The sequence below is a fragment of the Lytechinus variegatus genome, chromosome 15 (genome assembly GCF_018143015.1).
Source record: "Lytechinus variegatus isolate NC3 chromosome 15, Lvar_3.0, whole genome shotgun sequence".
NCBI lineage: Eukaryota > Metazoa > Echinodermata > Echinoidea > Temnopleuroida > Toxopneustidae > Lytechinus > Lytechinus variegatus.
In genome coordinates this window covers 25,366,941-25,380,472 of record NC_054754.1, presented here as the reverse complement: position 1 = coordinate 25,380,472, position 13,532 = coordinate 25,366,941, and the positions used below count along the sequence as shown (strand labels likewise).

Sequence of the window (13,532 nt, the reverse complement as noted above, 5' to 3'; positions counted from 1 at the left end):
TTATTTCTCCCTTCTACACACTCTTTCTCTCTCTCTCTTTCACCCCTTCCACTTTCTCTTATGCAGTCTAATTTATATTTCTGCCTCTCTTCATATAAAGCATCTACATGCCTGTCTCTTTCTTTGTAAACAACATCAGTAATTAACCTTTAATTAACCATTACTTCTGTCATTCATATGCACACATCCTTCAGCAAAACAAGCAAAGGTCCTAATTACACTGCTCATACCGCCATTAATTTCATTCCTGTTACTGATTTCCATCCGTGCAAACCTCTCCATTAAAATACAAGAAAAGTTTACACAAATCATCTAATTTGATTTGTCCATTGTCCATCGCATGTTTAGATTTCATTTTAAAGTGTTCATAATATTCTCTGCACAGATATTGTACTACTGTAACATGTATTTGCTATGGGTATCATATCGTCGCACGCACCACGAACCCTCCTCTCTGCGCACTTCAATGCGAAAGTTAGTTTTGCAGAAAACACATTTAAAGAAAAGCTGTTTTAAAACCAGCGATAAGTGCACCTACAAGGAGAGCAAATTATTTACCGGTGTCCTTGTTCGATAGTTCAGGTTCCAAAGTTTCATCCCGTATCATTATATTTTCTTGAAGTGAACTATTCACGCCACAATGGGCATCGTAATAGAGAGGACGGTTCGTAGAATAGATGCAGTGCGCTATCGCACCTCGCGATTTCACCACGAACCGTCCGCTCTGTTATGGGATGAAACTTTGAAACCTGAACTATCAAACAAAGACGCAGGTAAATAATTTGCTCTCCTTGTAGGTGCACTTATTGCTGGTTTTAAAAAAGCTTTTCTTTAAATGCGTTTTTTGCAAAACTAATACCCCTTTCAGTAACTCTTGATTTTTTGGTCCGCACCAGGCCCGCGCTAAAATAGACCGCACCAAGCGATAAAAATTGCTTTCAGTAACTATAGCAGAGCCGCGCCACTTTTACGATCACCCATTCAAAAACTCGGGCACGTAGGGGCAAACTGTCATGGTAACTGAACACGCCATATACAGAGCGGAAGTGCTCCGTATTCGATGAATATTCGCGCGGTAAATTTGATGTACACGCGATGCGGAGGCACGGCCAGAATTGTGTGACCTTTGACCGTGTGAGGAATTTTGGCCGGGGCCTGGTGCTGCTATCCGTTCATAAACTCTTTGGTCGGCGCCTGGTGCGGGCCTGGCGCTGGTCTGGTGCTGATAAAAGCAGCACCAAAATAGCCCGGGCCTGGCGCGGGCTATTTTGGCCCGCGCCATTCATAAACTCAAAATTTTACGACTTAGCCCGGGCCTGGCCCGGGCCAGCGAGTTACTGAAAGGGGTATTATAGCCCGGGCCTGGCGCGGGCTATTTTGGCCCGCGCCATTCATATACTCAAAATTTTACGACTTAGCCCGGGCCTGGCCCGGGCCAGCGAGTTACTGATGCCGTTTTCAATGATGATTTTTTGGTCCGTATACCAGGCCCGCGCTAAAATAGTCCGCACCAAGCGATAAAAATTGCTTTCAGTAACTATAGCAGAGCCGCGCCACTTTTACGATCAACCATTCAAAAACTCGGGCTCGTAAGGGCAAACTGTCATGGTAACTGAACACGCCATATATACAGAGCGGAAGTACTCCATTTTCGCTGAATATTCGCGCGGTAAATTTGATGTACACGCGATGCGGAGGCACGGCCAGAATTGTGTGACCTTTGACCGTGTGAGGAATTTTGGCCGGGGCCTGGTGCTGCTATCCGTTCATAAACCCTTTGGTCGGCGCCTGGTGCGGGCCTGGCGCTGGTCTGGTGCTGATAAAAGCAGCACCAAAATAGCCCGGGCCTGGTGCGGGCTATCTTGGCCTGTGCCATTCATAAACTCAAAATTTTACGACTTAGCCCGGGCCTGGCCCGGGCCAGCGAGTTACTGAAAGGAAAGGGGTATAACTTTCGCATCGAAATGCGCAGAGAGGACGGTTCGTGGTGCGTGCGACGATGTAAATTCCTCATGTGGATGAAATTATTCCAAGCAGCCATTACTCACATAAATCTGACTGCTTTGTGATATATTATTTTGCATCATTCTCTGGGCCATCAGTATGCTTAATCGGCAATGGCTAATGCATGCAAATTGATATGCATTTTATCCCTCATAAAATTGTATTGCTCTCTTTCTATATATCACCATCCTTGGAAAATTACTGGTTAATGTGATATTTCTGCATCTAGAATTTGGAGGCCTACATTAAGTTCAGCCTCATGGGAGCAGGACCCTGATTCTCAGCGCTTAAAGGGCAAGTCTACCCCAACAGAAAATTGATTTGAATAAAAGGAGAAAAATCCAACAGCATGACAAGTCTGAAAATTTCATCTAATTCAGATGTAAAATAAGAAAGAATTTATGACATTTAAAATTTCGCTTAATTTCTCAAAACAGTTATAATAATGCGCATCATGGTCGGTATGCAAATGAGCAGACTGATGACCTCACCAACTCACTATTTCTTTGTATTTTATCATATGAAACATGAAAAATTTGAATTTCCTCCTCACTGTCATGTGAAACAAAATTGAATTCCTCCCTGAGCGTGTGGAATTACCATTATTTCAACAGTTTATGGTTAAAGGGGAATGAAACCTTTGGAACAAGTAGGCTTATATGTCGAAACAGAAAAATCGAAGAATAAGAACAAAGAAAGTTTGAGAAAAATCAGACAATGAGAAAGTTATGAGCATTTGAAAATTGCAATCACTAATGCCATGGAGTCTGATGGAGATCGTCCTATTGGCAATGTGACAAGGAGGTGTGATGTCACATGTGAACAACTTTCCCTTTTGATGGACTATAAAATACCCTCAAATGTCTCTTTATGATTTGTCTTATGGTGATACAAACTCTTTATCCATGATGTATTCTTTGAAAATCTGCATGTATTATATGCCCTCCTACATAGAAAGAACACATGAACTACTGATAGATATGATAAAAGAGGCAATTTAAGTGAAATATATACCAAAGAAATGGGGAGAGTCGTTAACAAGTGACATCACACATCTTTGTCGCATTGCCAATATAATATGACGATCCTTTTTAGTGATCGCAATATCAACATTCTCATTATTTGGCCGATTTTTCTCAAACTTTCTGTTTCCTTGATTTTTCTGTTTTCACACAAGCTATCTTGATCCAAAGGTTTCATTCTCCTTTAAAGTAAAGTTGGTCCACATTGTCAAAATCTGTAATAAATGAAATATTGTATAATTCAAACAGCAAAAACAGAAGAAACTTAGTTAGTGTTGGACTTCATTCACTCTCTCATTTGCATATCAGTGATATCACTGACTTGTACATATAACAGTTTTGTGAAAAATAAACAAAACTTAGAAATGCCATAACTTTCTTATTTTACACCCAATTTTGATGAACTTTTCAGTGTTATGCTTGTTTGATTTTTCTCTCTAATACAAATCAACAATTTTGTGGGGTGAACTTGAGAGGTGCAATCTACCCTGAAATAAAGCTGATTTATAAAGCACTCCACCTTGATACAAAATTTATTCATCTGTAACTATTTGACTACCAAACTCTGTAATTCCTATATCTAGACTTCATAAAGTGACCACTTCCAGGTTCCATTTGGCAATATAATTAGTACTACTTCAGTAAAACCATACAATTACGCTAAACAGCGATAATATTTTTAAAATAAACCATTCATTGCATTATTCTTCACTTTTGGAACTCCTTTTTTAATTATTCGAATGAGTGAGTTGATGATGTTATAGGTCAATGTGCATTCTATTTTATGAAACTTCAAATATTTCTTTTCATGGATGTGAATTATTGAATATATATAGTATTTCTTACATGGATAAAAAGACTGCACAAAAATTAAACTAAAGACTTTGATTTAAAAATATAATTCGGATTTAAATCTGAGTCCAGATTTTGACTGGTTACTAAACCCCAATCAATATATCAAGATTAAAATTTAAATCCTTCATAGATATGGATTCTGATTTCCAGTGTTTTATAACTAAACCCATAGTCTAAATCTGTGCTAAAATAATGGAAAACAAAAAATGTCAAAGTTATGTTTTAAATTGTATGTTTTTTATTATTTTTTTTTACTTTTACTGTGCTCTATCTATCTTTCCATATATCAACACTTATTTCTCATTTTCTAATTGTTATGCATCATAGTATTGCTCAATTTCTTTTCTTTTCTTCTTCTCTTCCTCTTCTTCTCCTTCTTCTTCTTATCCTCCTTCTCCTCTTATTCCTTCTTCTCCTTGTTCTACTACTCCTTTTTCTTCTTTTTTCCTTTCTTTATTCTTTCACCCTTTTTTCTGTCCTTTTTTCCTCTTTTCCTTTACTGTTAAATAACAATTTGATCATCTCATCACAAAACATGTGTTACCATGTCTATCGTAATCATAGCAATGTCCAAGGGTCCTCTGATTATAATTAATCTATCTGATCATTGTCTTTTACTCTTAATGAAGATGTAGGGAACATCAAATATTGAGTAACTTTGAATGAACATTTGATTGGCAAATAAGCATCAAATTTCAGATTTATTTTGTCATATATACCTATTTATATATTCATCTATAGATTTATCCATCTATTTATCCATCTATCTATCTATCTGTCAATTTATCTGTCTCCTCACTCTTTTCATTCACTAATAATTTCCCCTCTCTCCTTTTTTGTCTTTTTCTCTCGAAATAAATCATCCACACTTTTCTCAAAATTCAAGCATAACTTCATGAATACCCGTCAGCTGATCATCCTCTTTAAAAATTCCCAACCATTTCTGCATCTTCCCTGCAGTCGTCATAATCATATCTCCCACCTAACACAGCAAATTAATTTCATCAGACATCAATTTATGGAGAGAAATGTCGCATTTTACCACCACATATCGATTGCATTGCTCGAGGGATGAGGAGCTCATTTTTTTCAAATTTGCTATGCAAAGCCATGGCAGTGCAATAAAAGAAATTATCAATATTGACTGGAAAGTAATCAATATCATAAAACAAATTGCAAGATTATATGTACGTGAAGTGCAAACAGAAGGTGGGTATTCATAAAATGATGTAGATTTCAGACACATATACCCTGTTTACATGTGATTGGCTTTTGCTTCAGAACCACGAGCCGATGCAGAATCAGCTCTTGGGTTTATTTTGCACCGCGTTTACACGCTGCATCGGCTCGCAGTTCAGAATCAGCTTTTGGGGCAAAAACCTGAAATGATCCTTGCACCAACAATACACGTCATAATAGAGACACTGCTGGATCCATGCGCTTTGAAGTACGTCACAATGGTAAAGTAAATAAAATGCGCGCCAATTGCCGATGCAGAATTTGCTTTCTGTTTACACGTAGTAAAAAAGCGGATTCTGCATATAGTAGACCGACCAAACCTCAAAAAGTGCTCTAGATAAGGATTCGACGGCAAAATTTGTTAATGCTTGGCATCCCAGCTAATAGTCTTGCAAAAATACCCAGGAATAGCGTATGGCCGGATGCCAAGCGCAATTTGGCGTGAAAGTGTCATTTTTAGCGTAAAATCTGATAGACTGTCGAAAATCACGCATTTTGATATTTTGACGGATTATCATCATTTTTTTTTATTATCTTTGATATGAAATTATTTTTATTCAGAGTTTCAAATTATAAGTCTACTAAATATGCATTTCAAATTTGAATATTACACACACACACATGGCACAGGGAAACATAAAACCGCGATTTCCTCGAAATAAAAGTTTGTGAAAACTATCAATAGTTTGAAGTTTTTTTACGCAACATAAATTCTTCGATTTAAATGCGTTTATCCATCGAATGTATAGTAAATGTCCTAGTGCCACAAATATTACAAGAATTTTCAAGAAAGATGGTACATATCTCATTTTATGTTATCCGAAACGAGACAATGTTCATTTTACCAGGTGCGCATTTTGAAAGAAAAAGTGAAAATACCGTACATTATGTACATAATTACATGTATAAGTACATACTAGATCGAGTTTTTATTTACAATGTGCTTTCCCTTCTTTTGTTCTCATTAATTTAATGAGAACAAAAGAAGGGAAAGCACATTAAATGAAATGCTTACCTCTTCCCCCAGTGCACCGCTGGGGCAATCTTTCATGAAATCTCTATACCTGTAATAATGGAAAGAGGAGGGGTAGATGAAAGGAAAATGTTGAGGAGAATGATGAGGAAAGAAGACGAGGTGATACGGAAAGATGAACGGAGGAGGGAAGAAGAAATGGAAGAAGAGGATGATAGGGGATGTTGAGGAGAAAAATGAGGGATGAAGAGGGAAGGGAGATATAGAAAAAGGAGAAGATGAAGAGGAAAAGGAGAAGAGGAATGATGATAGGAGAATGAAAGAAATGAAATGAAAGGGGGATAGGGAGAACAAAAAGAAAAGAAAAATTTAAGAAAATTCAAACATTAATGATATGAAATGTATCACAAATGATTCCCTGAAATTTCATTAAAATCATGAGCAGTGGTCAAGGTTTTCTCTGTACAAAAACGCCATACACTGTAGGGCATACAGCAGCCTAGACAGGAATAACCGTCGTTTCTGGGGATTTATTCAACAATTTCTGACATTTTACTGTAATCCCCATTCACCGACGGTAAAGTGTCCGTGTGGGCTCCCATTTGTTATAACACCAGCGCCTTTGTCCGACCAGAGTCCAAAGTTTGAGGTTCTATAACAGGCGCGTAGCCAGGGGGGGGGCGGTCGCCCCCCCAAAACGTCCCCAAAAAGAAAAAAAAGAAGGGAAAAAAGAGAGGAGAAAAGGAAAAGGGAAGGGAGGAAAGGGAAGAAAGGTAGCTTTGGTTTTTTTTTTTATTCTTTATTTTTTTCTCAAAAGAGAAACTCCTTCACTCTTCTTGCTCTAAATTCATATATGAATTTTGCTTCCGCGCTGCGTGCGGTCAAATGACAATATTGAAGTTCTCCATTGTTCCCCCACCTTTTCTCTAACCCTGTTTTTCAACCTCAGCTATGTGCTTCTTGCCAGTTAAAGTTAAAATTGTATACATTAGGGCATGAATTTGAGTAAGGTTAGGCTGAAGTAAATATATGAAGTTATCTTTTTTTTCAATTGATCGGGCAACTTCTGGTCTAGTCGGCTCCGAGCGGGTAAAATCTTTATATCAGTTTCTGCCGTCACCTCCATAAAGTCAGCTTCTCCCGCTTTTCAGCTCATTACTATAAACAACCATAATTTGGGGGCAAACAGGTTCCTAATTTTAAAAGAGGAAGGTATGGAATTCGTGTCGTATTAAATAAAAAAGTACAATGTTTTTTTATCAAATTGTATTAAACTTCATGTCATTTCCCTGTATACATTCATCTCCTGTCCTGCGCCCTCAGTTTGAAATTTTGAATGACACTTAAGTTTCTTTATATTCAAAATGAAGCGCTTCAGAATAAGTCAAAAAAATTAATCATCCTTTATTATATAGATAATTTCAATAAATCACAGAAATTTCAACTTTATGCGCACTATTTTCTTTGTAATGAAGTTCAATAATCTTAGAAAATCAATTGAATTATAGACGATAGGGTATTAGAGATATCTACATTTGATGAAACGTCCGCCCTTTGAAATTTCAGAGTTTCATTGCTCTGCGCGGGGAGGAATATCTTCCTCTACCAATCTTCTCCTCTGTTTTGCGAGTTAAAAATATGCACTGATGCTAAATTGTTTGTAATCAAATCTGATATTTTCAAAGAAAGTTTCAATATATCTTTGAGAATACCCTTTTCTCGGGGCCCTTTTTATGGCAAGAAAAATTGATAAAACACTTTAGCTTCCGCGCTTCGCGCGGAGTTATTATCATTTTAATTTCCTCCATTGTATACCTCTTTTGTGCGTTCACAATCACTTTTGAAAACAAGGTTCAAAATCGCAATATAGTCAACCGAATTAGAGGTACTAGAGACAAGAGAAACGGCTCCTTTTCATTTTAATTTATGAAACACTAAAAGCTTCGCGCGGGAGGGGGAAACTACCCCTCCCTGCACCCACCCCCTAGGGAGCGCGCTTCGCGCGCTCTGTAAGTGTTGGCACGCTTCGCGTGTATTTACCGCCCCCTCCAAAATGAAATCCGGCTACGCGGTTGTTTTAGAGTTGCGATTGATTGTAACTCTTTCTGCAACGGGCCCCTGGACTATGATCATTATTATCACTATAGTCATACCACCGAAACTGACTTTACACTGAACGGCTTACTCTTATTTCCACGTTTTATGAACTAGACCAATACACTTACAGAAATATGATGGTAATTCAACAAATACCCCCAATGTGGCCAAAGTTCATTGACCTCACATGACCTTTGACCTTGATCATGTGACCTGAACTTGCACATGATATTCAGTGATACTTGATTACTCTTATGTCCAAGTTTCAAAAGTCAGATCAATAAACTTGCAAAGTTATGATGGTCATTCAACATATACCCCCATTATGGCTGAAGTTCATTGACCTTTGACCTTGGTCATGTGACCTAAAATGCGCACAGGATGTTCATTGATACTTGATTACTCTTATGTCCGAGTTTTATGAACTAGACCAACATACTTTCAAAGTTATGATGGTAATTCAACAAATACCCCCAATTCGGCCAAAGTTCATTGACCCTAAATGACCTTTGACCTTGATCATGTGACCTGAAACTTGCACAGGATGTTCAGTGATACTTGATTACTATTATTTCAAAGTTTCATGAATCAGATCCAAAAACTTTTAAAGTTATGATGGTAATTCAACAGATACCCCCAAATTGGCCAAAGTTCATTGACCCTAAATGACCTTTGATCTTGGTCATGTGACGTGACACTCATGCAGGATGTTTGATGATACTTGATTAACCTTATGTCCAAGTTTAATGAACTAGGTCCATATATTTTCTAAGTTATGATGACATTTCAAAAACTTAACCTCAGGTTAAGATTTGATGTTGATTCTCCCAACATGGTCTAAGTTCATTGACCCTAAATGACCTTTGACCTTGGTCATGTGACATGAAACTCTAATTAGATGTTCAGTAATACTTGATCAACCTTATGGCTAAGTTTCATGAACTAGGTCCATATACTTTTAAGTTATGATGTCATTTCAAAAACTTAACCTTAGGTTAAGATTTGATGTTGACGCCGCCGCTGCAGTCGGAAAAGCGGCGTCTATAGTCTCACTCTGCTACATGTATGCAGGTGAGACAAAAACTGCATAAGTGAGAAAGCTGCCTATCAATCCAGATCGCTGTGTTAAGCATGTGTTTGTGTTTTTCTAAAATGTTTATATTTTTAATTCAAAGATAAATACCAGTTGTGGTAACGACCTCAAAATGAGTTCGGACATAATCCAATAAAATGACCACCCAAGTGTTTGTATGTATAAATGAAAAAATTATGTGCCAAATGGCTGTGGAAGAAAATGCATATGAGAAATTAAAAAGGCATTTCATCAAATGTCAGGTATTTTTCCAAGCAATATTAATTAACACTGTCCCACATAGGCTTTTCTGTGTTAGCGATCATCAGAATTATCGGCTTTCAGCTAAGCTTTCATGATATCACAAAGATATGTTTTAAAAGTAAAGTTTATTAATGTACCAGATCTACATGTATGATAATAGGCCTATTGTGACAATCAACCTTGATTTAAACAAGGAGGTACTTGATTTAAAAGACTTTCTCATGAAATACAAGTAATTGTTTGCTGCAACTGCTTTCTTTACCTTTTAAGCATGTTTTTCTAATTTTTCATTTGCATGAACTTTTATTGTGTTTTTCTAAGATTTTTCTATAATTTACATTATGCTATATGTTGTGTTCACATCAGAATAACATTGAACGTGGTATAACCAAAATACCAAAAAAAAAATGGGAAAGGGAAAACCATTTCCCTACTTTATCATCTACCAAGAACCAGATGTGTAAATGCAATAGACATGGAAAAGTTTGTTCATATTGAAAAGAACTTCAACTTGATGAGGACTGCTGGAAGATGGAATAGTTATACAAGTACATGTATGTCATTCATAAGTGTCAGATAATGACATTGGTACCTTGAAGAGGAAACCAGGAACATGGCATATATTCCAAAAACGAACAAGTTTCCAGCCATGTGAGAATCCGCAGATAACAGGCAAACATGTATCTCTCTTCTTCTTCTTCAAATGTGTAAACTTAATTTCGATCAGGCACAAGATTAATATAAATTTTCATCTAACCTTGCAGAATATATCGGGTAAAACACATTTTTATTTCATATCCTCCATATCATAGCTAGCCTAGAAATCAACTGGAATAGTGATTGATGCAAAGGGGATAATTTCAAAAGCTAAAGATAACTGCACTGGCTTTAAAGGGTGCAAAAATCACCATTACAAGCTTACAATCAATCAGCTATAAATCAAAAAGCTTTATAAGATTTAGCCTAAAAACTTGAGAAACAATCTTCAAACTACATGCAGAAAGTTCTACATGTACTAAAACTTCAATAAACTTTGAAAAAAAAAATCTTATTTGTATTTCATTTTAGTTACAGATGTATTTTGGTATGCAGCATTTATGATAATTGCATAGTACATGTATACAAAGAAAAAGACAATTCCTCAATATCTATGTAAGCAAAATCATGTCATTCACAATGCAATAGAAGTATAATGAATTCTGCTCGTCTGAATGCAACCATCTATAGAAGAACAAGCAGCACTCTCCTGGGCACCTGTCTGTTCTACCTGGCTTTCAGATGCAGCTGTTCAGCATCAAAGCTGACAGATAGAAGCACTTACGAATGACAAAACAGCTCTTTGACTCACCTCATATCAAGTAGTATTTACTCTGTCAGTATTTAGCATTATGAAATAGAATTATCATAAAAAAGCCTTAGGCCACCAGAGCCTATAAATGTGTATCTGAGCAGTTTAATGGTGAATACAATTTGCTTCTATCACCAGAAATACCCATTCATTACAAGGAATTGTTAGGGCTTAAAAATACCAGATAATTATTTTCTGCATTCATACGAAAGCAGAACCTTACATGGTAAGTTTTTTAAGTTATGAGCTTACACACTATCATCTGATTATACTAATCAGGCAAGGCACAAAATTCTAAAAATTGCGAGCTCAGCAACCCTATGGCATCCAAGCCCAACTACTCACTGGGTTGAGGAATTTGCTTTCACACTACCAAAATACCAGTGACTTTGGAAAAAAAAAATCCCTGCAAAATTTCTCATAGTTTCGGCAAGCACCTACATGTGCTATTAAATTTACTGGGTATTTTCTTTTGGGATACTATATGTGCTGCTAAATACACATTGGCAAAAATAAATTGTGTTTTCTCTGGTCAGGGTGGACCATAGTAAATTTCTCAATCAGAGAATAAGTATCCGGATCTCACAAACATTGAGGCAGTCCAAATATATAAGGGGAATGAAACCTTTAGAACAAGTACATGTAGGCTTGTGTCGAAACAGAAAAATCACAGAATATGAACAAAGAAAGTTTGAGAAAAATCAGACAAATAATGAGAAAGCTATGAGCATTTGAATATTGCAATCACCAATGCCATGGAGATCCCCCTATTGGCAATGTGACAAAAATGTGTGATGTCACATATGAACAACTTTCCCTTTGATGGAATATAAAATACCCCCAAATGTCTTTTTTTGCTTATTGTTTGGTGATACAAACTCTTTATCCATGATGCATTCTTTGAAAACCTGTATTCCATGCCCTCCAATAGAAAGAACACATGATCTAATGATAGATGTGATAAGAGGCAGTTTAAGTGAAATATATACTAAAGCAATGGGGAGAGTTGTTCACAAGTGACATCACACATCTTTGTTGCATTGCCAATGTAAGGATCTCCATATCATTAGTGATCGCAATATCAAAATGCTCATAACTTTCTCATTATTTGTCAGATTTTTCTCAAACTTTTGTTGATCTGTTTCTTTGATTTTTCTGTTTTCACAAAAGCTATCTTCTTCCAAAGGTTTCATTCTCCTTTAAGGTTATCTGCAATAGTATGAGTATCTGCCAAACATAAAGGGCAGGTCATGGCTGTGTATGCCATGTGGACTAAAGACTGTGCCCTTTATCAATTTCCAATTTGTGCGGTTACAAATAAAAAAAGATGTCTTGTGAAAACTTGGCCTTGCCCTAAAAGTATTTTAATTTAAGACCTGTAATTAGTCTGAAATTCATATATAACTTCAAAAGTTTGAGGTTACATGAATTGGAAAAAAAAATTAATATTCTTGTTTAAATTAACAGAAATGTATATGCAAAAGAAGTAAAAATTTTCAAATATTTTATAATCTTGAAAATTTTACATCCACTATGTCTACATCTACAGCTGATAGCAATGTACTATAATTGGTTACACTTCGTAATTCCGAAGGTTCATAATTCCAAAGGTTCTTTATTCCGAAGATTCGTAATTCCGAAACACGTAAATTGCTTAAACCTCGATGTTCGTTAATCCGAAAACGTAAAAGGGTTCGTTAATTCGAACATTTGTGGTGTAATTCCAAAGGTTCGTCATTCCGAAGGTTCAATAATCCGAAAACGAAATAAGGTTCGATGTTCCGAAGGTTTGTTAATCCGAAAACGAAATAAGGTTCGTTAATCATTTCATTTTGGACTAACGAACCTTCGGAAATACGAACCTCACTTCGTTTTCAGACTAACAAACCTTCGGATTTACAAACTATATTTCGTTTTCGGACTTTCCGGACCTTCCGAACAGCGAACCTTTGAAATAACGAAGCTTCGGAATTACGAATGTATGCGCTATAATCAACCCTAACATAGACTTTTTCTGTAAAAATCCGACAGAATTCAGAAGTCAACTGCGTTCTTCCTTTTTTTTTTACAGAACTGAATAAATTGAAATTGTGAATCATATCAAAAATTTATTTTCATGCTGCTATTCATACAAAATAAAATTTGTTTTTCATATCTCCGATACCCTAAAGATTAACTACTATAAACAGAAAAGCTCTCCGAATCTTTAACCAATGATCAGAACAACCATGCAGAAGTTTTTGCGCTCCTAGAGCAAGCAGGCCGGAGGGCACCAGGTCCCATCGGGATGTAGCTGGTAATTCCAGTGAATAATGCAAAAAGTTTATTCTCAGTACCTTTTGCATTTTAAGGCGGGGAAAAAATACATGGAGGCGGGCGAATCTGCCCGGAAATGCCTAAAGTCGCCCTCGAAATCACCCAAAATCATGCTTTTAGGAGCGACATAATCTGGAAGTCGCACCAGAAAACCGAAATTATTGCCAAGTGATATCAACTCAGCGGGCCCCTAGCGCCATATGCTTGAGCTCTGTTTGCCATTTAAAAATCATCCAAACTCTGCACTCAAAGTCATGAACAAGCTTTGAAATTAGCTAGGAAACAGTTTCAAATTCCTAAGTTGCGTCTTTTTTCTGTACTGGTACCACGTTTTTCCATACA

At 36.7% G+C, this 13,532-nt stretch overlaps 1 protein-coding gene across 2 annotated transcripts in view; it reads right to left on the bottom strand.

The window, feature by feature from the left end:
- Positions 1 to 13,532, bottom strand: part of LOC121428370 (calcium-binding protein NCS-1-like) — a 61,534-nt gene that overhangs the window by 19,903 nt on the left and 28,099 nt on the right. For both annotated transcript variants that reach the window (XM_041624954.1, XM_041624953.1), the window contains exon 3: positions 6,136 to 6,184. In XM_041624954.1, the coding sequence (XP_041480888.1) occupies positions 6,136 to 6,184 (49 nt within the window). The remainder of the gene's footprint in view (positions 1 to 6,135; positions 6,185 to 13,532) is intronic.